Source organism: Nelusetta ayraudi, unplaced genomic scaffold (genome assembly GCF_046127955.1).
Source record: "Nelusetta ayraudi isolate G7.1 ecotype Tasmania unplaced genomic scaffold, CSIRO-AGI_Nayr_v1 ptg000094l, whole genome shotgun sequence".
NCBI lineage: Eukaryota > Metazoa > Chordata > Actinopteri > Tetraodontiformes > Monacanthidae > Nelusetta > Nelusetta ayraudi.
The window spans coordinates 2,421,761-2,447,897 of record NW_027466144.1 but is presented as its reverse complement, the minus strand read 5'-3'; the positions used below and the strand labels follow the sequence as shown (position 1 = coordinate 2,447,897).

Genomic DNA, 26,137 nt, shown 5'->3' with positions numbered 1-26,137 from the left:
CACCTGCAGCCACTTAGTTCCAAACAGCACGTAGCACTGAATCAGTAACTAACACAGAGGTCCCACTCTAAAACGTTCCACCTCTGCTCTGCCGTATTTGTAGCAGCACCAAATTGTCGGCGCGAGCGCACAATTTAGCGCTCTTTGTTGTGAGGCCGTGGTGAATCAGGCCCCGAGGGCTCTGCAAATGATTCTGTGGGAATTCGTAAGTCCGACGGTTCTGATGAGTGAAAACATTCCGGCTGCTGCGTTGTTTCTTTTTGTTTGCTCGTTGCTTATCCGATTCTGTCTCCCTCTCACCGCGCTCAGTATTCAAAACCTGCTGCCAAGGCATTAGCCATTATCCACTTGTTGGGTTTTTTTTTTGTACTTGCTGTCAAAGCTTTCCCAAAAAGCGGGTATGATTGATTTAAAAAAATCTATTTGTGTTTTGGTGATTTGCTTTTTTCAAGGGCACCTAAACTAAAATCACAAGTTCAGGACTCGTCGAAAGGAGACCGGAAACACTGCTAAGTGCTCAGACTCTCAGCAGCGACTCTCAGCGAGGATGCCGGGGCTGAGATGAATGACGGATCACCGGCATAATCGGCTGATTGGGGGCGGCGCGCGGGAGCGATGCCGCATTTTTATTGGATTTTCTTTTGCGGCCGGCATTGAGATTTCTCGGTGTGTAGGCGACTGTGTGCTCGTGTGTGTATCATGCAGCTTAATCCCAACATATTGCATTCAACATCTATTCCGCCCGGGGCTGCATACAAGGAATTGGATTTTCCCTCCAGGGGTGGAGAGACGCAGGGGCTGCTGAGATTACCGCTCGTCTCTTTATTTTACACGGCCACGTTGGTGAATGACGGCGTGGGGCGCATATGTATGTGTTCGCCGGCAGGAACCTTTTTAAACCGTCTTGTTCTTCTTTGCTGAAGCTACTGCTGACATCTTTCACTTCATAGGAGCTCTCCATCCCTCTGTCCCTCCATCCTTCCATCCACAGGACCAAAGGAGGGGGGGGGGGAGGAAAAGAAAAAACATCTTGTGCTGATTAGGAGGGAGCTTTACAGCCCCGGCATCTGTGTCGACTCCTTTTACAGGCGCCCTTCCTTTCTATTCGGGAAGATTTGTGCTGACTCAGACAGCCGGGAGCCTTGCTTCTTTTTTTTTTCGCCCCTCCCTGACACAATTTGTCTGCACTTTAAGCCGTGATTAAAGGCTTCTGGCAGCGTTTGTCTCAATCTGCAAATTAATCAAGCGACGCCACCTACATCACTCGGCTCCATTTGAATATTTGATGTTTATCAACCTCACCGAGCCCAGCGCACTTCAGCCGTCTGCAGCCTGAGACTTGGACGCGGCGTGAAGAAGAGGTTGCAGATTATGGCTCTCTGGAGGAAACATGAATCGTTGGCGCAAAATCCAGCCTGGCGTTTTAATAATGCAGAGCCACTGGCCAAGGGTTTCTATCGCGCTGCGAGAAAAACGGCTGTGACGTCACACTGAACTGTCCACTTTAACAGTGTTTTAAATACCAGGCCTGGCTATAGGGTGTCTTATTAGAACCTAAAGAGAGGAATCGGGCTTTGGGAAGCGCACAACACCGACTCCCTCCCTCGCAGGAAACAATAAAAGCAGACAGGTCGCCTCCTCGGGGCCACATCCAGGTCCACCAGTGTCTCTGTGATAAAAGGGCCGACGGTGGCAGGCTTAGTGCGGCTGTTTGAGGTGCAGCGGAAGCCAATTTGCCTCTCAGGGTTGGTCTCATTTAATGAGGAGACGTTAAAACTGCTTTATGTGCCAATTGGAAAAAAACAAAACAGGATGGACCGGAAGGACAAGCAGGAGGTAAACACAGCGCAATTTATGATGCTGATAACATCATAACGCTCTGATTTAAAGCCCAACTTGCTCTGCATCATCAGTAATTGTTTATTTTCCGCTTGTATATTTTGTCATGTTGGTTTTTTTGTTTTTCAAGCAATTAAATCCTGATGTTTTGACTTTGGCCATCGACGGTTTTCAGTCGCCTGTTTCCGATTCCACCTCTCAATGCTGAGACTGCTATCTCAAGTTGACAGGGTGTGTGCGTTGTCTGCTTTGTTGTAGGAGGACATGGATCACGACTACTACACGTCCAAGACGTACAGTCCATCGGACCCCGTGAGCAGGGGCATGTGGGTGAACGTCGACGACATGGACAAAGGCAAAGTGAAGATCCACGGGATTCTGTCCAACACGCACAGACAGGCAGCGGTGAGTTGGTTCACCTGTTTGCGAGCGTGGAAAATCCGTCCAATACATGTAGCGTTCGTAGCGTCATGGGCACGTTCAACACACACAGTAGATCTTTAAACGATTTGCACAAAATGTATCTCCCCTCTTATCTCTATTTATAAAAAATAAACAGTGTATTATCAATAATAACAGTTATAATCACAGGTCAGCTTAAAATGGATATGGACGAACAAACCAATAGCCCTTCTGGATTGCTACTCATCAGATTTCACATCACCCGTATCAAACGGAAAAAAAAATCACTTCAGCTTCAAAGTCTCTGTTCGGTCTAAGCCGGCATGAAGTGAAATAAAGAGAACAATAATTAAGGTAAACAAAACCTTTCCAACTCTTCAAACAAGAAATATTGTTTAACCTCTTTGGTTTATAATTAACCGTCGGGTTACCCACACCAGATATTTGAGCATAAGTGGCGACAGAAGCGCCATCGAACGAGATGTGACGACTGAAGAACGGATTTACACGCACAAATAGTTTTTCTTACATTTGTGTCAGATTATTTGTCATGCTGGTCCGGGTGCAACGTTGTCAAAATAGCCTCTCGGCACCACACTGCAACGGCTCCCGTCCTGCTCTGGCTCCAGCTCTGCGCTGCTCTGGTGACCTGTACGGGGGCCCGACGTGATGAAGTGATGCCAGACAGCGGCAGATTGATGGGAACAACAGAGCAGCTATGCACTTAGACTTGGAGGTAAAGAAAAGAAAGAAAGCAAGACAGAAGGAGGCTGTGGGGAGAGCCACTCGTGGTGAAGAATGGCTGGTCGAGGGGATGAAATAAAGTCCCGCATTGTGCTTTCTGCTCCTCCACCTTAAGTCATGTAATGATGGATTAATCCGCACAAGCTGTTCTTCTTGGCCACCGAGCGGCCTGAATGGGAGCCTTGTGTTCCTCATGGCACAAAGGAGGGATGTGGAACTTCAGTCGGAGGCAACGCGTGATATTCTCCACTCGCCACACAGGCCGGATGAACCAGGCGGACTCAGAGAGGATTACTGATGTATTGGCCCCATCATATATATATATTTTTTTTAGATTTTGAGAGAGTGTGAAATCCATCTGCTCCACTTCTCCAGAAAGTGGCCAGAAAACTCGGAACGAGCATGGGCTTCTTTTTTTTCCTGGCGCCGATACCTGCTGCAACGACAGGCCACAAAGGTCATAAAACAACCAAAGAGGTCAACTTCATCACAGGATTAGAGAATCGTTAAGCTGTAAATTGACTCTGCTGCGGGATTCGGTGCGGTTCGCAGCAGGATTACTCATTCCCAGCGCAGTGGATCCGCTTAATTCCCGTTGACCGCCTACCTTCAGAGGCTCTTTCACTTTGGCGCTTGCGCGATGTGACTGCAGGCCTCGTTAAGTTCCTGGAAAAAACAATTTCCAGCGAAAGCATCTTTTTCTGATGACGTCTTGAGCTGATAGTTGCTGTCCGGGCAGCCATTCAAAACAAGGCAGAGTTGATTATTCAGCAAAACGGTTTTCAGTTAAAGGTATTTGACCTGTTTTTGTGCTCAATATTCCCCTCAGCTCAGAACCTACAAACTGAAAAAACACCCCACATGGCACTCTGTTGTTTGTCTGTTTTTGTTGTACTCTATATTGCTCTTGATGTTTGTACGAGAATCTCTCTGATCCTCTTCTTGCCTCTGACTGACTGGGGATCATCTGTCTGTTTCTCCTCTGCAGAGAGTCAACCTGTCCTTTGATTTCCCTTTTTACGGCCATTCCTTGCGTGAAATCACAGTGGCGACCGGCGGTAAGTCTGCACTTTCTTCTTGTTCCCCTCCTACCAGCTGTTATTGGAGTTCGCATCGGATTTAATGTGCACGATGACGGGCGGCTTTATTACCTCTCAGGCTGGGAGGGAATGCGCTTGCAGAGAAGTAGGTGCAGGCCTACCTGCAACTCTAAGAGGTTAATTTTGAGGGACGTGCTCTCCCTGAAATGAAGGGGGGGGGGGAAAGGCTTCATCCTGGGAAAGTGACTCAGAAAATTCATGGACGGTTTGGCTGAAAAAAGGGGCGCAGCAGTTGTACAGCGCCAACTCGTCTGCATGATACTAGATCATTTACTAGCCTGACCTCTGAGTCTGCTAGACTGGGGGATAAAACAACAAACCACTCCCAAAAACTCAGCTCCAGCGGCACGGCGGGCTAAAGTGAGGGAGAAACCAGACTGAAAAGCACATGAAATATAAAAAATAAAAAGTTTGGGCGGGGGGGGGGGCTGGAAACAAGTGCTCCATGTGCCAAGTGGCCTCGCGCACCCTGACAGACGTGGCTGATCGGCGGGATGATCCTCATGTGCGGGTTGGACACGTGATGCGGCAGACAACCAAAAAAAAAAAAAAAAAAAAAAACAATTTTCCACTTGAGTCTCGACGGCAAAAACCCACAACAGCCCCCAACCTGCTATTATCACATCAAAGGCCAAAAGCCCGGCTCTCACACGTTCATCCCGCAGGCGTCGCGCTGCATTTAGGTGCAGCAATTGAGAAAAGATCGGGGCTCCCGCCACCGTTTCTGCCGTTCCTGCAGCCGTCGGCGAGTCCACCTCTTCGGCGTTGGAGAAACGCCGCCGTGTGACGGATAACGGGGGGGGGGGATTTTTGCATCTCTACTGGCCGCAGATGGAAGGTTGGACGGTACGGAGAGAGAAGGGAGAAGTTGTGGAGGCGGCTATCTGCCTGTTTGCAGACCGCAGGCGCTTTGTCCTCGTCGGACCGCCGTCCCGCCCGCCTTTCACACAGCGTCAGCCAGTCGCAGAAATCTGCAGTATTAAAGAAGGAGATGCGCAGCAGCGGGGTAGGGGCGGATTTATCCAAGGTTTTGCTGTTACACTGTAAACAAAATAGAAGCCAGGTTGTTTTTGTGTTTTTTGTTGTTTTCCCCCCTTCGCTCCACTGCATGGAAACGCTATCGGCATATAAAAGTGGGGTTGGCATGCGGCCGTGCCAGACAGTACAGTGTGGAAGTTGTTTTATTGCTCTCGCATGCAGCGCCAAATAAACCCGTCTGCAGTCGAGCTGTAAACATTCTGCAAATATAAATCAGCCGACGGCGCCGTATGTTTATCTGAATGGTAAAGTGAGTTAAACGCAAACAGAAAGAGGTCCAAAAAGAAATCGGAGATTCTGAAATCATTTTCCCCCCCCCCCCCTCTCGGCGTGCTGGTTTTTGTCCAGCAACAGTAAAAGTAGGCTGTGGTTTGAGATGTCACTGGGGTTTCTCAGGTGTGATTAATCATGCAAGACCACTCCACTGGTAGGTAGGTAGGCAGATGGATGGGCTCCTTTTCAACATACGTGCATTTTCAATTCTGCAGCACCAGCACCCCAAATGCCTCCGTAATAAAGGGGCAGTTTCAAGTTTTCCAAAGAGTAATAACTTGTGTCACCATGACGCTCATGCAGTCCAGCGTCCACGCGCCATCGTCATGGATTATAATCAGCAGCCCGGCGTCTGTATTAAAGCAGCGTCTGCAGAGGCGATTGAGCCTGCAGAGAACGCCGACGTCAGGGATGATATTCGATCTGAGCGCCGCCAGCTGTTTGAGCAACTCTCCAGCTGTGGCGGGCCACTGTTTATGGATGCAGCTGTCACCCCCCAACTCCCTCCTTTTTTCTTTGTTTTTTTTTTTTTTGTTGCAGCCAGCGTGCAAGCATCGCTTCAAAAGACCGTTTCCTGTTGATGGCAGCTCATTTTTGGCTTTTATGAAGCCAGTTTGCAAGTCGTATTGCACGGCGGAGGAGGCCAGTCGACGGTTTGAATCCCAGCATTTGTGCGCTAATCTGACAGATTATCGCAAGGTGCTGTGCGTCTGTGGGCAGACAACAAAAGAAAGAATAGACTGGATCTTCTGCGTGTGCACGCTTCCGCCGGAGCAGAAAATTTCCCGTCGCTTGAACGCAGCTCAGCACCAAAGAAGAAAGGCCTTGTCCAAACAGAGCCTCCAATAAAACGAAGCTTTGCCCCTGCGCTGCTGCTAATTCACGCTCTTGTTTTGCTTGGACGCAGCCGGTAGAGATCTTTTCAGATAGCGGCACGTGTAAACAGGAGGTTAGGAGGAATTGGAGTGTCCTTCCCGTCCTCCCGGGACCTGCCTCTCCTCTCCCTCCTCTTCTTTTGTGCCTGTTGAATAGCGGCCGTTTCCCAGGTGCCCGCCTCCTCTCCGCAGGCCCTCTCAGCCTGGATTGAATGAATCGGCTCTTTATTGAGCATCTGCGGCTCTCGCTATAGTGAGAGGCCGTCCAATTTTCTTTCAGACTGTCAGGTAATTCTAAATGAATAAATAAATGGGAGCTCACGGGCAGACAGAAGAGGTGGCGGCCGACAGCAGTACCCTTTGACGCGCAGCACCGCACCGCCCAGACAGACTCTGACTGCCGACAACCAAGGCTGAACTTTCCCCATTTGGCTTAATTCAACTTTTGCAAGTAGCTTTGCAAATAAACAGCAATTAAAACAAACTGCGGGTCCCCATCCTCTTTTAATTGTGAATAATGAAGAAAGCCACAAACCTCCTGAAAGCATTCGCTCACAATTTGCACTTTCTAATGCAGCAGTCGGGAGAAAGCACACTCAGTTTCAATCAGCCGTCCGCACATCGGTGCACTCAGTCATGATTGGCATCTAATAAAACAAACCGTCAAGCCAATCAAATGCATCGCCAGTGAATAAAGGTTGACACCTGGCTTGAGGTCAGAAGCTCTTTGCTTCCAGGACTTTGACGTGATTGAAGTTGAATCTTTTTTTTTTTTTTTCCCACTCGCGCACCCTTCATCACTTTCTCTTGGTGCTTGCGCTGACAGGGCACTTTATACAGTGCTATCTGAGACAGAGGGGTCTTTGGGGAAAGATTGATTCCCCTCATGATACTCTCCCTGTTTCAAAAGTGATAAATGTGTTTTTATAATCCACCCATTTGACAGGATGTATGGCGGTGTGAAATACAGTTATGTGCACGGCCCCTTTTTGCGCTCCCTGCAGGGCTTGCGGAACTGTGTCTTACACCATACTGCATTTCTAATGAACAAGAAAGTGGTGCTTCTCCTTCTGACGGCCTGCTTTGATTTGTCGTGTGTGAGATTGATAACCTCGGGGTCAACAACTTTTATTATTTGAAATTGTGCTGATGTGATTTTAAGGAGGAAAAACATTTTTTTTTTTGTTTAGGATGAGATAAAACTATTAATATGGATGGATTCTGTCAAACACCCTTGGCCAATGCAGCGGCCTGCTGCCACGCAAGTTCCACGAAACCCTCCAAACTTGCTTCTCCCAGTTATTAAAAAAAATAACATGCTTGCAGCATATCTTTTTTTCTGTCTGCAGATATATTTTTTTTCCTCCCTCTGCGGTCAATGAATCACAAGGTCTGTCTGGAGGGAATTTCTGCACTTTCACAGCTTTCCGCAACATAAAAGCACCTCCAGAGAACTTGACGCTGCTGAGAACGACGGTTTTGGTGAAGTAAATGAGAGAATATTTGACGGACGACGTCCCACCTGCAGGGCTCGAGGCTCGTGACTCATGGCATGCATACCAATTCCCTGTTTGTGTGACAATATTTACCATTGCCCTCATCCTCTGGAGTCCTTTATCGTGTGTGTGTGTGTGTGTGTGTGTGTGTGTGTGTGTGTGTGTGTGTGTGTGTGTGTGTGTGTGTGTGTGTGTGTGTGTGTGTGCCTCGCCAAGGTAAACAATAAATGCGATAAGTGAGCATAATTCCTGTCTGTCTGTGTCGCCATGGGCTCTTGGTTTGCCTTCGTAATTGATGGTGTTGGATCATGGAGGCTTACGGGAGGTTTTGGAAAGGAAACCTGTGCAGTTAAACGCCACGTTAGTCAGATTTACAACTCCACGCTGCTGCATCACTGCCTTGTCAGCACGTTTCCAGATTTTCTCCCATCTGTCTTTGATAAAGCAAAAAAAATAAAATAAATAAAGACTCTCAGCTATTGTCTTTCTAGCAGCTGGGCGGCGGAGAGGAGCGACGCTCATCGGTAATGAGGAGCTTTTAGCTCCTGGAGGGCGGCATCGTTTCCCCAAAAGATCTGCTCATGGCTTGGTCGGGTGGGAAAAGAGGTGGGAGGGATGGCAGAGTGGCTATTTGCTTGTTTTTATGACTTCTAAAAGGGGAAATCCACGGCGGAGGGCTTCATTAGAGCCGCCGCCACGCTGTGAGTGAAGCTTCCCAACATGCTCAACGTTTTATGTTGGGTTTTTGCTTTTTCTTTGTCTCTTATTGCCTTCCCTCCCTCCACAGGGTTCATCTACACGGGTGACGTGGTCCATCGGATGCTCACGGCCACGCAGTACATTGCCCCTCTGATGGCGAACTTTGACCCCAGTGTGTCCAGGAACTCCACCGTCATCTACTTCGACAATGGTAAGCGGCAGACGTGCATCACACCTTCACCTCGATTCAATTCTGATCGTCCTGCACATTCAGAGCCACATGAGCCAATAGTGAAGTCTCTATGGGCCATGTGACTCCCACTTGTCACCCTCTCCAAGCCCCTCCCCTCCAACGCCGGTGCCTCGTCCCTCGTTGTCCGTCACTGTCGCCCCGCCGTGACCTTCGGCAGTGAAGCTCGTCGGGCTCCGACCGAGCTGACAGCTTATCGATCCTGCAGCCCCGCCGGCAGCCGCGGCTCCCTGTCCATCAATGCACGCTCCGGCGGTCACGGCAGCATGAACTGCGAGAATCTGAGCCCCCCCGCTCCCCCTCCGCTGTCACGCAGAGATGCACCGTTTGTTCTCCGCGTGAGGAAAGGCGCCAAGCGTCCCCGTTGGATTTTTAATTTTCACCAAAAGCCTCGTTTTATCTCGCTAATTAGCAGTTGGCCGGACAGAAATAGAAAATGCGGCACTCGTGTTGCAAGCACTTGTCAAACTCTCCTGAAGTTTGATCTCACAAAGTTTTGGAGATGAGCTGATGAGCGCCATCGCCTGACCGTTCATCTCTGAGTGGCTCATCTTGACAGCACTCCAATCCAATTTTAAGGCTTCTTGTGCAATTCCTCAAATTAAACAATGAGCATATCAACATTAGTCAGAAACTTTTTTTTTAACAAAAAAAATTCTAAGAGCAGTTAAAGTGGCATCAATTCTAGAAGCAGTTCCAGGGGGAAGGCGTCAAAGTCCTCAGCGCAGTGGTGATGGGGTGGACTCACATTGCAGAGCTGCATTCCGTCTGTTTGTTCTGAGATCATGCGGTTGCACGCTAAGCTTGCCCGTGGAATTAGCAGCAAGGTTGGCGTGCGTTGCACCCTCCAAACTGTATTTTTAGGCAGGAAGCCACAGATAGCGGCGCAGCGGCTGCCCTCCCAACTCAATGCATGTTAAGCAGGCTTATGTTGTGGCTTAACTTGTGCTGACTGAGGGAGCGCGGCGTATCATGAGGCTGCGATTTGGTGCCTCATCCTCACCGGCTGCTCATTGCCTTTTCCCACGGTCATTGCATTACGCAGCAACATCTCTCTCTCTCTCTCGCTCGCTCTCTCTCTTTCTCTCTCTCTCTCCCCCTCTTTTCTTCATCCAAAATGCAGCCACAGGCTGTCACAGCGACTTCCACATTTGCTCCCCTCGGCCACTTTGGGTCGATATTAGTCGGAGGTCATCAGAATTTAGCCTCCCTCCCGGTGCAGTTGCACACAGGCAGGCGCTAAATCTCACCTTCCCCACCCATGAAAGAGCCCCCGGGCCGGCGTGACGTAACGAGAAAAATTGATTACCGGTGGTTGTGTTAACAAACCTTTATTGCCACGGCTGTGTGCCAAATGAGAGACTCAGAGGGGGGAAATGGCTCTCAACGTCAACAGACCACAGTGGCCACAGTAAATCAGAGATGTGTGGCTGAAGCTCGGAAATGAGCAGCGCACGTCGACAGCTCCCCCGTGGACGAGTGTATTTCAAAGGATCTGGACGCTGGTGTGTCATTAAAACATGTTCAGGCGTTTCAGTCAGTCATCAACGCCTTCAACAGTCTTTCGCCTCCTGAGTGTGAAGGCCATTACAAAAAAAAAAAACAAAAACTGAATTTCCCCAGTGGGGGATGAATAAAGTACTTATCTATCTATTTGTCTATCTTCATTTCCGTCTGCCCTGTCTAGGAACGGCCCTGGTGGTGCAGTGGGACCACGTCCACCTGCAGGACAACTACAACCTGGGGAGCTTCACCTTCCAGGCCACGCTGCACAACACCGGCAGGATCGTGTTTGCATACAAGGAGGTCAGGACCACATCCTGTTTGTCTCCTCGAGACATTTTGATGGAACAAGGCCAACTATTGGAGTGGATTCTAATTAAAAATCCATTGTGGGTTTTTTTCCGCAGAGACAAATTTAGCCAACTCCGCGTAAACACTTTGCCCTCTGTTTCTAATTCTATCACACTTGTGTTGGAAGTGTTTGTCACTTCCAGGTTTAACTGCAGCTGCTGCAACATGTAATGCGTTTTTATTTTAGTTTTTTTTTTGTTGTTTTTTTTCAAACTGCAATCAGTACTAATTTGTATGACATTTTTTTTGTGCATCAAATCTCTCAAACATAAGTAGGCCCATCATCACTCATAGAATTTCCCCATTCAAGCAGATCACTGCGGTTCTTCTTGTGTCTGACTTCCCTTCCTGTTCCCCGCCCCACCCTCCCAGATCCCTGTTGAGGTGTCCCAGATCAGTCCTGTCAATCACCCGGTGAAGGTGGGCCTGTCTGATGCCTTTGTGGTGGTCCACAAGATCCAGCAGATACCCAGTGAGTCTCAAACGCATTTACTCCAACCCGCATTATCAAGCGCAAGCGTTGATCTAACACATACAGCAATTCAACATGTGTGAACTGTTTTAGCATCTTGAAAACCGGGTTTCGCTTTGCTTTTTTTTTTAATCATGTCGTTCAAAAAAAAAAAAAGAAATCAAAAATCCACCTTGTGATGAGCTTTTTCAGCCAAATGTGTCATGACATTAGATTGTGGGGAGCGGGAGGATTACTTGACGTTGCGCTTTGGCTTTGTTGCGCCTCTGAAGGTTTCCTCCTGTGAAATTTGTCTTGAAGGCAGTTCTTGTCAGCGAGTGATTTGTGTACGGAGACAGTTAGCGCCCAGACTTCATGAAGCCGCCTGTCTTTGATGCCGCTGACGCCATGCGTGATGAAACCTTCCGAGCGCAGCCCCCCATCCCCCCTCGCACACCGAGTGATGAAATCTTGAATGGGAGCAGAGCCGGGTTTTTTTTAGTGTTCAACGTGAATAATGTCTGTGGGGTTGGGTCGTGTGTTGTCTTCACTGTGTCAGACCTGCTCATCCACTCTGATAATCCAAACGCTGAACCGTCCTGCGTCTCTGAGAATACCCCCCGAAAGGTTTCGTACGGCGACGTTTGTCGGAAGATGAAACGGCAGAAGCTGGAACCCCCCCACCCCTCAAAAAAAAAAAACACTTGTCTCAACCTCGTTCACACCGACTGCAGTTTAATGAGACACAATGTGAGACCTCAGTACATTTTTCTTTTAAAATGACATTTCATCGGCGATTGAACAAAATCCTGTCGTATCATATTTGAGTTATGAATTCCTTCAATTTAGATTTATTCCTCTTGATAATTTGTCGGCGTCTATAAACGGATGTACGGCCCGCTCAAGGCCGCGCCATCAGGAAGTGTTTAAAACCAGTTTGATTGCCTCTTCAATTACTTCCTGGCATCTGAGAGGACGACGTTTAACCCGACGGCTCGGGATTAAAAGCTTAAATAAGACGTTCATTTCACATGGCCTCCAGGCAGCAAAGCAGCAACCGGCAGCTGCCTTTACTGGTGTCCTGCGGCTACGGCGTGTAATTAACAGGTCAGGTGACGTCACGTGTGAACGCTGCCGGCGTTTTTTACATGCAGTCCCAGTGCTGCGCTATATGTCTTAATTGTGATGAGTTATTCTTACTCATTATCTTTAGCCGGGTTCATTGCGATGAAAACGACTCCCAGCAGGAAGATTGCCAACACAGTGAAACACATCGGTGGTAGAGTTTAGGGCAGCATGAAGGGAAACGGCACGGTGTTATATATCGAGCAAAGAGTGTAATTCTTAGTTAAATATATGCAAGTCATTTTTGCATGGCCTGCACTCCAGTGTTGGTGCCAAATGTTCCTACATATGCTGATTAATTTTATGGGTCTATCTAGGAAAGAGTCATTTTAAAGAGGAGGTCTGCTGTTGTGTCTGACTCCACTCGGGCCAAAGCAGTGAATGCATGATGCCACACTGAGACAAACCTGCAGGTCTCTTCTTTTAACTGCAGCTGAAGCTAAAAATGTTCCAGATTGGAGATTTTCAAGGTGGATCTGTGATGTTTTTCTCTTTGCACTCTGGATGGGATTTTATTTGTAATCACATATGATTTTTAAATTCTGATTTTCAAAAGCAGGCAATTGACATTCAAGCACGTTCTCTACATATCCCATGATGTATTTTTTCTCCTTTGAGGTGGCTCACCAAAACACTCCATCCATCTGCTGCTGCTCCGGCCCCTCTGTCAAGTTTTAGAACCCATTGTGGCCCCACCGGTCAAAAAGTTTGCCCGCCCCTGTTCTGAAGGGTGGCGCTGTGTGTGGGCCGTCTTTGTTGCGGCACTTTCATGATATTTCCAGCTAAAGGCGCCTGATTCCTCCTCGGGTGCTACTCGTTCATGGCCGACGTGTAGCTCCTTCCCAAACTACGCACAAACCAGAGGACCGACAAGACTTAAAACCTCCGCCCACCGGCCGTCAGTAGCCCCGGGCCCGTGGAAGTGACCTTCCTGTGGCCCCCCAACCGTGTCATTACAGCCACGTGATAATCCCTCTCCTTGGGGCTGGAGGAAGTCAGGCACTGGGGAAGGGAGAGCGGGCGTTACTCCCAAGTTTGGGCCGAGCCGGCTCAGCGTCGGCCTCTTTGATCAGTTTGCCCGTTAATAATGGGAGCAAGCAGGCCAGCAGGGAAACAACAGCCCCTGCGCCGTTAGCGGAGCGGACATGAAAACTCACTCAACCGGACCAGAAAAGAAATCAACCTTTTGGTTTATTTTTTTTTTATCCGTCTTTTGGACTTTCAAAAAGCCTTTAGGGTGGAAACCGTTGCAATAAAAGTCAACGTAAGAACACAGCAATGACCTTCGATCAAGAGGATTTGTAAAATACAATTTTTTTTCAGGCAATAAACAAGCTGACTGCCCAGACGAGGCATCATTGCAGGAATCGCAGCCAGGCTCCCGCCTGCGCCAGAACCAATCAGCCAAATGTGCCAATTACTCAGCAGATTTGCTCGCAGCTGTTTTTTTAACCCAAACGTTAAAGCAAAGAGCCACTTTCACGCTTTTAGCTCCTACAGTACCAGCTCCAGCTTACCTGCACCATCTGCCGAACCCCAAACAGAGCAGAGATGGAAAAAGTCGAGTTGAATTTGTCAAATGAGTCTCGCGTGATCCTCCAACAGATTGCCCTCGCCGTCTGCATCGTCATAAAAAAAACCAAGCTGCGTTCCCGCCGCTGCTTGCTCGACGGCCCGGCAGAAGCGAGCGGTCCATTCCTCGCGGGCCTCTGTGAGTTATACGGGCCGGAATGCGATGAGTCAATCGTGTATCTCATCAATCGCTCCGTCTCGGCCCAGCTGTTGCAGCTGACCGGGAAGGCAGCCTTTCAACGGGCTCTGATTGATATCAGCTCCCGGGGGAAATTGCCGCCATCCGTTGCCAAGTCGTGCACCCGCCCCGCAGAGACACAAAGAGATGGTGGGAGGGGTTGGAGTGAGGGGGTGGAGTGAGGGGGTGGGATGGGTTGGGGGGGGGGGGGAGATAAAGTGCAGCGATAGCATCGTTTACGACCCCGTCCTCCCTCTTCTTCCTTCTTCTGGGACCATTTGTCCCGGGTTTTAATTCATTTATTTCTTTTTAGGGATGCACCAAACCGGTATTTTACAGAACAACTCACCAATACCATTCCCAAGCACTTAAGACCATTACACATAAGTACTTTGATTTGTTTTATTCTCCACAGATTTTTTTATTCTCAACATGGGTGACAAGTTTCACTGCAGTACAAGCACAAATTTAACAAAATTGTCATAAATACACATGGACAACTGGTATGGGTGTCGTGGTATTGGCCCGTGTTTGGCGAATAGAGAACTCAACCCCGGTGTGGGTGCAGATACCCCATACCAGTGCATCCGTATTTCTTGTATTGTGCGGCAGATCTGTAATGGCTCCTCCTCCTTCCCCTGCTCTCTGAACTACAGACGTGAGGCGGAGGACCATCTACGAGTACCACCGCGTGGAGCTGACCAAGACCAGGATCACCAACTCCACTGCCGTGGAGATGACGCCGCTGCCGAGTAAGATGAATTCTACTGCCTTCAGGCTGCAGTGAATGAAGTGTATATTGTCCTCAGTGCATCAGACCAACTGTCGGGCCCATTTTAAAGCCAAAGGCTGACCTCTGTTGACCTTTCCCCACTCCAGCCTGCCTCCAGTTCACCAGCTGCAGCACCTGCACCAACTCCCAGATCAACTTCAACTGCAGCTGGTGCCATCGGCTGAACAGGTTTGGGACAATTCAGATTGAACTTGCATGTTCTGTTCTCATCCCGCAACTTCAGAAAAAGCAACGCAGCAGCAGTCATTTCCGTCGCGTTGCTGGATAAATTGTAATCACCCTAGCACGCACACGCGCACGCACAAACATCGTAGCTCAATCAAGCCTTCACCAGGTAGTGACTACTTAGCACCATCTTGTGGACAATGAAAAATAAAATCGGCTCGTTATATTTCGTTCACAAAAAGCCACATTTCGTTTGCCAGCAAATGATGTGATAAAATTAATGAAGCGCACTGAATGTGATTAAAAAAGATTTGGCTAATCTCTCTTTAATGTTAATATTTCTCATTGGATGGCTTTGATTTGACGCTTTAAAACATCTGTCTGACAAACCCACGGAGCAGACTTGGGATCGGGACGTCGATGGTCGTACATCTAAGCTGCAGTTTTCCACAATCTAAATATTGAATCTAAATTTACCGACTTTAATCTCAAATTGTCGTACACGTGATGGACCTTCCGGTGCTCCGAGATACCATCAGTCTATAGGGAGATACCATCAGTCTGCAGGAGATACCATCAGTCTATTGAATTAGTGTGACTTTATTTAGTCGAGTCCAAAACGTGGTTTGCGTGTTTGTAAATGTTTTCTTCCCAACGGAATGTTTCTCTGCAGCTCTGCAGCGCTCGCCTCGCACCGTGAACGCCTTCGCTGAATGAGAATCACTCAAAAACCACGACGGCGTCTCTTTCCTATCATATTTTTTTTCTCCCTTCGCATTCATTCATCTCGTGTTCTGTCAATCTTTTCGCTGCAGTTTTTTTTTTTTGTCTCCCCTTCATCTCACCCTTCCCGTCTCCGCTGCACTTCAAACGCGGATAAATATTTGAGCTGCTCGGTTCTAAGTGCTCGCGCTACACCCAGGATTTCCTGCCAGCTGAAACATGAGCAGAGTCGTCAGTTTATTTTGCTGGATGAGAGAGTTTGAGGGACGGAGGGGGAGTGTAGCAGGGCATCAGCTGTCCGATCTCCCGCTACTCACTCCTGCATCCTTCCAGCTTGTTGTTGATGCTTGTTTTGCCTCCAGAATCAAATATTATAGCTGCTCTTTTTTTTTTATTTCGGACTCATCGTTTAGTCTGTGAGTGATGACGCTTGACGGGAAGATCTCTCTGGAAAAAATACGATTTTCTTTCTTTTTTTAAAATGGCACAGCAACAAAGTGTCACTGCGGCGCTGACGGCGAGAGCCCCGCTGATCTCAGCTTTAATTAGCTCCCTAGCTGTGCTAATATGCAACCTGAGGCTTCGTCCCGCTGCCTCATGAATCCTCAAGCCACTTGCTTTGAAAAAAGCCAAACATACTTTAAACACGCCCCTAAACTTGGAGTGGAGGGGGGTGGGGGGGCAAGGCGGCCTCTTTGGCTCCGTGGTTAATGAAGAGCACTGGCATCTTCAAAAGAACAACCCCATTGAACTTTCCTCTCAGCGGAGTGCCAGCGAGGTGAGAGTGCACTGCTCTCCCTCCCTCCCTCCCTCGCCCTCCCTCGCCCTCTCGTGCTCAGTTCTTAACCGAATCAATTTCTGCAGCCGACGGTGAAGGTTAATAAAGCCGGACACGAGTCCCGGCGGAGTCTCTGCGAGGCTGGGGCTGCCTTTCGTCGCCGAGCGCCGCCGTGTTTAGAGAAACCAGGACTTGTTTACCCAGCAGGGGGAACTGGAATATGCACATCTCTGAATCCAATTTGAAATCACCTATACCAGCGTCTCCTTCTTGAATTCTTCCAATTTGTGGGCGACTTGGTGAAGTGGATGCCGTTAAAGACGCAGCAGCAGCAGCAGCAGCCCCACAGGGGCAGGTTAGATGAGACATTCTCCCTAATACCGGGTGTCTCGTTCCGCTTCCTTCTCCTCCATCTTCTGCACTGGGAGGGAGGGAGAGTGAGGTGGGGTGTAGCTGGTGACGAGCGGGCCGGGGGGGGGGGGGATTAAGCAGAGGAATCTGTCTCGCCTGATTGCACAGACGGGGTCGGGATAGAGGTGCAAAGATGGATAATGGATCCCTGAACCTGAAACCAGTTCTGTGCTGATATGGTCGAGGACGCCACACCTTCTGCGTTCTAACGGGGTCATACGTCGCTTTCACATGCGCCCCAACTCTCCCTGCCGTCCCCCTCCTGCAAGCATTAATCACTGGCAGACTTACCACCAGAAGCTCATCAGCCTCAGTTGGGTTGGCAGCGCACAGCGTGCGTGGGCTCGCCGCTCGGCATACTTACTCCCCCCCCACCCCCACCCCTCCAACCCCACCCAGACGCGAATCCCGTTTGTGGGCGAAGGGCCGAGACGGAGACGCGGCGAGTTCACCAGTGGGCGCGGCTTCATTTTTGATCCGTTTACATGGCGGAGGATTAGCGACTGCCGCCTCAATAACCGTCTGCCTTTTGAGGTTATTAGAAGTCCCGGACCCATGATACGCTGCGGGCTCAGCGCCGGCCTTATCCCAAGACCCCAGCTGACCTGTTGAACTCCACCATCCCACCACCCCCACCCCCCCACCCCCCGGTTCAGAGCCAGACCTCAGAGGGAGCAGCAGATGTTTGGATCTCAGCTCCTTTTTTTTTTTACATTGAAGCGTGTTTGAGCTCTATAATAGTTTCTTCATCTTTTTTTTCCCCCAGGTTTGCTTACATTCAGTTGAAAGTCATTTCCTCCCCTCCTGTTTCTGTGTTGTTCCTGTCTGTTTTTCTAACCCAGCGGTTTGTCAGTTAAAAGCACAGAACGCTGGAATAGTGGCTGCTGCTAGTTGTCATAGAAATAACAAAGCCCGTTGGGAGGACAACATAAAAACGGCAACATAACTCAAAAAAAACAAACAAACAGGTCAAATAGAAATTAAAAAGAGGTGATAAAAAGCCTCAGGCAGCTGAATGAAACACACTGGTAGGATTCAGAAGCAGGTGAAGTGCAGGGGAGGCGTCCTGATGCGAGAGTGCAGCTTGTTCCGCCCAAGTGGCAAACTTGGATCTTTGACCCTTTGTCGCTTTGTCATTTCGCCTCGCCCCCCCCCCCCCCCCCCCCCCAGGTGTTCCAGCGGCTTCGACCGCCATCGGCAGGACTGGGTGGACAACAGCTGCCCAGACGAGGTACCGAGCCCCTGGACGAGGCGGAAGAATCCAGCGCGGAGGAGGCGTTGCCTTACTTTGTGTAACACAAGCTCCTTTTTCATTATCCCAAGACAAAGGACAAGCTGTGCGACATCGCCGACACCACGCACGTCTACCCCTTCACCACCACGCTGGTCGCCAAAACCACAGCCAGGAGCCGAGAAGCCACGGCCAACAGAGACACGCCCCCCACCGCCCAGACGCCCACCAGCATCCCCACCGAAGGTAAAGCACGCAGACTTGGATGTGAAAGTAGCCAACAAGCTGTTCGTCCAAGACTGTGGAGCGTTTCTCCCTCTTTGACTGTTGTTGGGGAGGGATGCACGCAAAAAGGATGACACCAGCTCACAAAAATGCATCCCAGATGGTCAGCAGCAGCAGCAGCAGCAGCAGCAGCAGCAGCAGCTGCACTTTTTAAACAAGGTAGCTGGAGATCTGTGGTTCCGAAAATAGCAGCAGACGTCCACGCAGTCATGTAATGACGTTGGAAGTGTTGGTACTCAAAGCACAAAAAAGATTCTTTTGACACACTGCAATGTTTAAAAGCTGCGATTTGGCTTTCGCTGTGTTCCAATGGAAGAGACTGTTTCCATTCCTTGAGCTTGTTTGATGGAAATGAGACCCTTTGCTTTTTGTCAGACACAGTGGAAAGTGACATTAGAATCAACTTAGGCTTAAATGAAATTGGCTCAACCTGCTCCAGATACTGAAGCCGCCGCTCACCATTACCCGTGTTCTCCCCCAGTGATCTTGACTCACTGAGGAGGATTATTGTCGGGTCCCGTGACTGCGTCTGTTCTGCAATAACGGCAACAACCTATTAGCCGCTGGTCGAGTTTAAAACCCTGAACTGTGCAGGGCGACGGGGATTTTGTAAAGTCAGGACCCGCCAAGATCACATGGCTCAGTCCCGACGTTCATTTTTGGGGCCCTAGCATCCTGTAGAGCGGCACTGGCAGTGTGTTTCCCCGACGAGTTCAAGGTCTCGCAATGCAGCTTTTTTTGATATTTCACTTTAAAGCGTGGAGGTGTGATTTATTGAGCCCAGCGGGAGGCTAAGGTAAGCCATCATTTCAGAGGTGTCTAATGCATCCCTCTCTCCCCCACCCCCCACCCTCCACAAGCCATCAGGATTCCGTGGGAAAACAGCCAAGGTGTCCTTTGAGCTTCTTCATTTCCATTTCTTGCTGTGAGACAGCCGGCTGAATATATGTTGCCAATTTTGGTCTCAATCTGTCTTTTATGGCCCTTTAAGCAATTTATGGAAGTAAACAGCCCTATTTGTTCCTCCATCCGGCTCCAGATGTGATGCTACTAAATTGAAATGATTAAAGGTGGCGTGTGTGTGCCACGCTACCCTGAGTCAGGTGCATTTCGCACTGACGGGATGCTGTGTTCACCTTCAATGGTGACCTGGTGTGGACTTCTCCTTTGACAGCCCTAATGTGAAGTGTTTTCGACATCATATTGCTGGTAAGTGTGTGACGCACGTATTAAGATACGTGATGGAAACTTCTACAGTTAAATGGCGAGGCGCCACGTGGTTGTCGTTCCTTTCTGCTCTACATAAAACATTGAAATGTTCCTTCTTTTTTTTTTTTTTCATACAGACGGGCCCCACTCACTTTTAAAAATTTAACAACTCCTCAGCCATCTTTGGATTCATAGCCACGGTATTTTTTTACCCACAGTTCCTCCTCTCCTCTTGGAGAGCACTTTTGTATCAGCTGGATTTCAAAAATGCTGCTGAATACTTCATGGACCGCTGAGCTGGAAAACCCCTCCGGGCAAACCTTTTCCCCCAAAACCGTCCGACTGCACTTCTACCTTTGCCCATTTAGACACTCTTTAGACACTCGCAAAACTCGAAACGGACACGTTTGCTTGCACGGACAGCGGCGGCATCGGTCAGTTTCACGGCTTCCCGCTCTCAATCCCAGCGTGTCCACATTGTTATTCCCCACACACGCACGCACACAAAAAAACAACAAGAAGGTTCCAGTAGGCGACCTCAGCTCCACCGCACGCCCATTAGTCATCTTGATCTTGTGGGCGCGGAGTATAAATGGACACTTCATCTCGGTTGGAGTGCTGCAGGGGCTGCTGGGATGCGGGTGGATGGAGTGAACTCTGGGAGGAGTGTGAGAGGTGTCAGACTGTGAGACAAAACACGAGGGGCATCGCTGCAGATGGAAGCAAAGCGCGGTGAAGGAAGGAGCAGAAATCCAGCGTGTGTGCGTGCGTGTGTGTGTGTGTGTTGCTGTCCTTCAGGTGCAGAGGTCATGTTTTGGTATTTTCTCGAGTGGCTGACACAAAGAAACCCCACACGCTCTGCCCCCCCACCTTCCCTTCCCCACTCTCACCTGTCTGTTCAGCTGCAGGGGGTCAGAGGTCAGGAGCGGAGCGCCAGCTGGGCGGCTCACGCTCTGGAGGAGAGGCAGGAAATGGCTCGCTGTGCTGCGAGATTGGAGCCTCGGACGTCTCGCTGGTGTGGATGTTTTTGAGATGAGCGGGTGTGTCAGCGTTGGACAGGCTGAGAGACTGACACTCCCCCTTGTGGTTGTAGTTGGTAAAGAACTGGACGGCCCGAGGTGTCACTTCATCCAGCGCTGATCCCTTAAATACGGAAGAGAATTAGGGCCACAAGAAGAGATTTTTCTTTCACGTTTCCATTTCGAGATTGAAGTCGAAATTTCATGATTAAAGTGGAAATTTTGAGAATTGAGATTAAAGTTGAAATTTTGTGATTCAAGTCGAAATTCCGAGAATAAAGTTGAAATTTTGAGAATAGTCAAAATTTCATGATTAAAGTGGAAATTTCGTGAATGAAATCGAAATTTTGAGAATAAAGTCAAAAGGCTCTGCGCACAAGTGCAGTCACTTTACTTCGACTTTATTTTTCAAAATTTCAACTTAAAACTCAAACTGGAACAGATCTCCTTCCTGTAATATTTTTTTCTTCTTCTGCCTCTAAACCTTTTTCATACTTGAGTGTCTGCAGAGCGTAGAAAAGCCACAATATATTCAGGGTCGTGAAGTCCTGCTCCTCTTTGACTTTATTGGCAGTTTTCTTAATAAAGAACTCTGGAATACTTGATCCACCGAGGGGAAGAAAAACAACCTGCTAGATTTTCATTAAATCATAGTAAATCAACCCCTTGCTGATTTGCCTCAATTGATTTTGTGAGGTCACTTACAGTACGAGTTCTCGTAGAACGTCTCTTAAGACTTCCATGAATGGTAAACGAGTGGCGTTCCCCGGAGAAGACCCGCTGCTGGATTTGCATAATGGGAATCCCGCGGCGCGTTCAAATGTCTGCCGGCCTTCGCAGGAGAACTGGGTCATGCTACGTCTCCATATTGCACGTGTATATTTAATGCCAGACAGCTTTAATGGGCTGAATTATGCATGGCGGATCATTGCATGCGAGGCATTCATTTTTAAATAGGTTTTAACTGGAGTAAGTTTTATGTTGGAGGGGAAGGCGGTGGGGCAACGCAGCCCTCAGAGTGTCCCACAAACACCAGAGGGAAAAATATTGATTTTCCACGGCTGAACTCTTCTCTTTGTCTCCTTCGCAGACGACACCAAGATCGCACTTCACCTCAGAGACAACCAAGGTAAGTCGTCCACCTCCGCCGCTTTGCTTTTCCAGGACACAGCAGTGAATGAGCTTCACTCGGTCGCAGGCTGCAATGATCAGCTGTCCTCTGTCGGCTGCAGCGATCAATGATATCTGTGTGAGAGGCTGTGTGTGGATTGCCTGTGTCTGTTCCAAGTTGCACCAACCTCTCCTCTGACTGACTGACTGACTGTGAAAACCAACTTCACATTACAACTCCAACGAGGGCTGCGCTTTTCCTCCCGGAGTCTTTCAGCTCTCCGATCCGGCCGCCCTGGGAGTCCCGTTTCCCGCCACGTCCAGCTTGTATTGTTAATCTAACAAAACCCATTAGGCGGGCGGGAGAATGATCGCGCTGCCGGGGAGCGGAGAGGCCTGGCGGGGGTTTCTGCCGCTCTCATCTGGCCTCTGTGTCAGGCTTTAATGTCTTTTATTGCCGCCTAAGAGCTCCGCTGTCCATTAGTGTTTATTCAGTCTCCTCAGGTTCTCTGCTGCTGCGGCCCGTGTGAAATGAATTCAGGGAGGCCTGCCTGCCATTTCTGCGCGCCGCTCTCATAAATATTGACAAACGCACGGCCCGGGTTACTGAATCTTTTTTCCGCCACGCTGTCTGCAAAAGTGTGACCTCATTGGTCTGTCTGCGCTCCAAATCCGTGAGCGTGTCGGAGGAGCAACATCTGAGGAAGCGGTTTAGCGAGATTCGGGGAAAGTTGTCATAACTCAACGCCCGGTCGTCCGTTTGAGAGCAAATGTCACCGTTTATGTCAAACATCACGCAGGTTCGATTTCCGTCTTGTTGTCCTCTCAGCCGTCGGGGGGGCTGCAGCTGCTAATTATAGCCTGGGAGGAGCTCAGGGAGGTTGTCAGGGTGACGTCGTCATCAGTGAGTGGCAAGTTCTTCACTGAGGTCTTGTTTTGTACAAATACAGCGTGTCCTGAAAAAAAATTGACATCCTTTTAAAAGCAGCTATCTGGAAAACTACCAAGTCTGGCTCAGTAAAATTGAACAGTTTAGGTGTTGAACATCCTAAGTTTATCACGGGAGTGATTTCATCAGTGTTCAATCTGTGCACCGCCTGCGGCACGGCACACGTCCACTGTCACAACTGGGCGACTGTGTGCGAGCATGTTCCAAGGGCTTCTCTTTGGGAGTGAACGGCTCGACCTGACAACATCAAAAAATAAAACATTCATTCAATATAAAATCTTGATCTGTTTGGATGCATTTTGTTAAAATTTGAGGTCATTTCAACAAGAATTGCCAAAGTTATTGGCCTACGAAATGATGTCAAATTTTTTTTGGGGGGGGGGCACCCAGTTGTATCAGTTTGCTTCTTTGGTCATGTGTGATGAGTGACGCCTGGTGGTCAATGATTAAAGTGCAGCACAAGGGCTTAAGAGTGCAGGTTAACCCTTTCTTGTTTTTTTAAAAAAAAATAAAAAATAACAAATAGAAAAAGAGGTCAGCAGCACTCAAGTGTCCATCTTGAAGATGTTTATGAATCTCACTGACAAGCAAATGGGACAATTCACGATTTGAACAGGAATTCCTCAGTGTCACTCTTTCTTGTTGCCATGAGCGCTGATTGTCAGTGTTGCCCTTTGTCCTCCAGTGATGCCGGCCGACAGCGCCGTGGACCGGATCCCAGGCTCGCACCAGCCCCTGCACATCGGCCTCATCCTCGGCATCCTGCTGGTCACGCTCATCGTGGTCGCCGGCGTGCTGGTCACCGTGTACGTCTACCACCACCCGACCTCCGCCGCCAGCCTCTTCCTCATCGAGGTAAGACGCCAGCCACGCCCCCGAAATCTGAAGGACGACGTCTTCAACACCGCAAGACTCAATATTTGTGTTGCAGCCAAGACAAGAAGCTTTGGGTTTTCCTCTGCATTTTCAGCCGCTGGCTCATTAAATATGCATTGTTTTCTGATGAAACTCTTGCACAGAGACTTTTTTTTTTTTAATATGAATGTCTCTGAATCAGGAGGCGTTTGGAGAGCCAAGCGCTCTGCGATGCGTTTAAACTCCGCTCATAAAGGTAATGCTAGTCAAGGCTGCACCCGGCAAGGTCAGAATCAATCAGGCGAGCTCAGCGGTGGTGCGCCGTGAAGCCCCATAAGGGGGAGCTGTGTCTCTCGAGTGCTGCACACGACACCACTTTCTTTTTTGGATGTTTTGTAGTTGTTTTTTTAGGGAAGGACAAGGAAGGTGAATCTCTGTGGGAACTGTCTTTCAACACAGCATCTTCAAATACTCCTTTCAATGTTTGAATTTTATCTTTTTTTTTTTTATTTTAAAAGTTGTGATTTTCTTTAATGCAAAATACGTCTCATGCAGTCAAGAGGCACCACAAATTGTTTGATTGGTCTGCTTTGAATTTAATAGAGCCTTGGCTAGTCTGATTTCAATCAATCAACTTTACCACCTGTCACCGCTTGCAGAGACGCCCCAGCAGGTGGCCGGCCATGAAGTTCCGCCGCGGCTCGGGCCACCCGGCGTACGCCGAGGTGGAGCCAGTGGGCCACGAGAAGGAAGGCTTCATCGAGTCGGAGCAGTGCTGAGGGAGGAGGGGGTCTGCCGTTTCCCCTGCAACGCCCCCTCCCCTCCCCCAATCCACCTCCACCTCCGCACTCCGACAGACCCGGAACCCCTCCTTCCCTCCTTCCCTCCTTCCCTCCTTCGCCTCCCGCTCCACAGGGACTTTCTCACCAGGGATCTTCAGCCAGCGGACGAGCTCGGGCCTGGCTAACGCTGCGCACTCGGCCCCTTGGAGCACCAGCGTTGGAGCAGGAACTGACTCCAGACTCGGAGCCGCTGGACACAGCCCGGGGAGCAGAGGTAGAGGGGAGGGGAGGGGGGCGGGGGGGGGAGCAGCATCGATGACCTCGACTCAGCCGCCATCGGTTCAAGTCTTGCACGGCTGCCGCCACGTTTCCACGCAGGGACTGTACAGCCTGACTGCCCAGACTAGAGAGCGATCGATGTGTCTGAGGTCGCCAATTACACAATATATATTTTCAGATCCAGTGCAGAGTATGTGAACAGAGATTTACACTTAATTGTCGATGGGATTTTACTGTATAGGCCTTTGTGTATCCGTCAGGTTTGTTTTTCGTTTTTATTTTGTTATCTTGTTTTTCCTGTGTTTTTTTTTTCTTTCTCCAGTGTGTTGATTTCAGAGGGGCTGCCACAGCTGATCTGTATCAGGCCGACGGTGGCCCTCCACTGCAGGCAGAATAGACTTTTCCCCCACACTGCCCCCTAGCTGCACGGGAAGGCTACAGCAAGCCTCTGCGCTGTCTCTGGTGTGTGTGTGTGTGTGACGTTGGGCTGGTTTCACTGTCTGCAAACCAAGTCCAAGTCCAAGTTTGGGATTTTTTTCTTTAAGTTTGATGAGAGCGTCTCAGTGGATTTTTATTTTTCATGGGTAACGCTCATGTATTCCTTCACATCACATGTTTTTATGATGATTATTTTTGTCTTGCAGCGCTATTTTGTCCCTGACTAGAGTTTGCACACTTTTTTTTTTCCCCCAGCTATATGATTTTTTTTTTTTGTTTTTTTTTGTTTTTGATTTGACATGTGGTACTAATGCAAAACAACAAGACAGGCGCTTGTGGGTGTGAATGTTATATTTTCCAAAGTGTAAATGACTCCGTTTGTGTGTGTCTGTGTGTGAATGCGCAGAAGAGAGCAGTTTACAGAAGTGATTGGATCCCCACCTGTTTTATGGTTACATAATATTTGAGCTGGCTCTGCAGTTGTTCTTCATTCATTGAACTTTTTTTTTGTTTTTGTGCACAAGCCAGAAAACACACTGGTACAGTTTGAGTTTTTCTTGACTTTACATTGGGGGTTCTTTTTTTCCCAAGTTTGTTTCCACCATTGCAACCGGCTACTCTGTTTATATCACTGCTGCTTCATCCTTGTCAATACATCTATGTACATACCGAGGCCAAAACATCTCCAGATTCAGGTAACTCATGGCACACACTTGTAGCATAGCAGTACGAGACAGAAACGCATACAAACAAGTTTTGTTTTTTTCTTATTTTTTTATGAGTGGCCTTTTTTCTCTACTTTTTTACTTAAATGTGAATATGGTTCCAATCATAATTGTCGCTGATTGACACGCAGAGTCTTCAAGTGAACAATTTCAAACACCCATTTCTACAGTTACTATACAATTATTTTAAGAAAAAATGTTTTTCACCAATGATTGTAGTGACATAAGTATCCTGGAATTCTACTGAAAATAAAATGTGCAATATACATCCTTTAGTTTGGCATTGTGTTTTAAATAAAAAATAATGTTGGCTCCAGCGAACCTCTGCCACCCTGAGTGCAGGACAAAGTGGGTATAGAAGATGAATGAAGGAATGTTTGCTCCTGGGTTCACTTCACATGGTGAGTTCATTTGTGAGAGATCATATAGATATATATTTACCTGCGCGGCAGCACAAAATAAGATTTAATTCCCAGATTGGTTAGCACC

The 26,137-nt window shown here is 48.7% G+C and overlaps 1 protein-coding gene across 2 annotated transcripts in view; it reads left to right on the top strand.

Moving 5' to 3' along the window:
• Window positions 1-25,919, top strand: part of plxdc2b (plexin domain containing 2b) — a 54,313-nt gene extending 28,394 nt beyond the window's left edge. For both annotated transcript variants that reach the window (XM_076047598.1, XM_076047599.1), the window contains exons 4-15: window positions 2,098-2,244; window positions 3,974-4,043; window positions 8,555-8,677; window positions 10,404-10,522; window positions 10,943-11,042; window positions 14,553-14,648; window positions 14,776-14,857; window positions 17,937-17,997; window positions 18,090-18,243; window positions 21,601-21,639; window positions 23,255-23,424; window positions 24,084-25,919. In XM_076047598.1, the coding sequence (XP_075903713.1) occupies window positions 2,098-2,244; window positions 3,974-4,043; window positions 8,555-8,677; window positions 10,404-10,522; window positions 10,943-11,042; window positions 14,553-14,648; window positions 14,776-14,857; window positions 17,937-17,997; window positions 18,090-18,243; window positions 21,601-21,639; window positions 23,255-23,424; window positions 24,084-24,203 (1,281 nt within the window). In that variant the 3' untranslated portion in view covers window positions 24,204-25,919. The remainder of the gene's footprint in view (window positions 1-2,097; window positions 2,245-3,973; window positions 4,044-8,554; window positions 8,678-10,403; window positions 10,523-10,942; window positions 11,043-14,552; window positions 14,649-14,775; window positions 14,858-17,936; window positions 17,998-18,089; window positions 18,244-21,600; window positions 21,640-23,254; window positions 23,425-24,083) is intronic.
• Window positions 25,920-26,137: the final 218 nt, after the last annotated feature.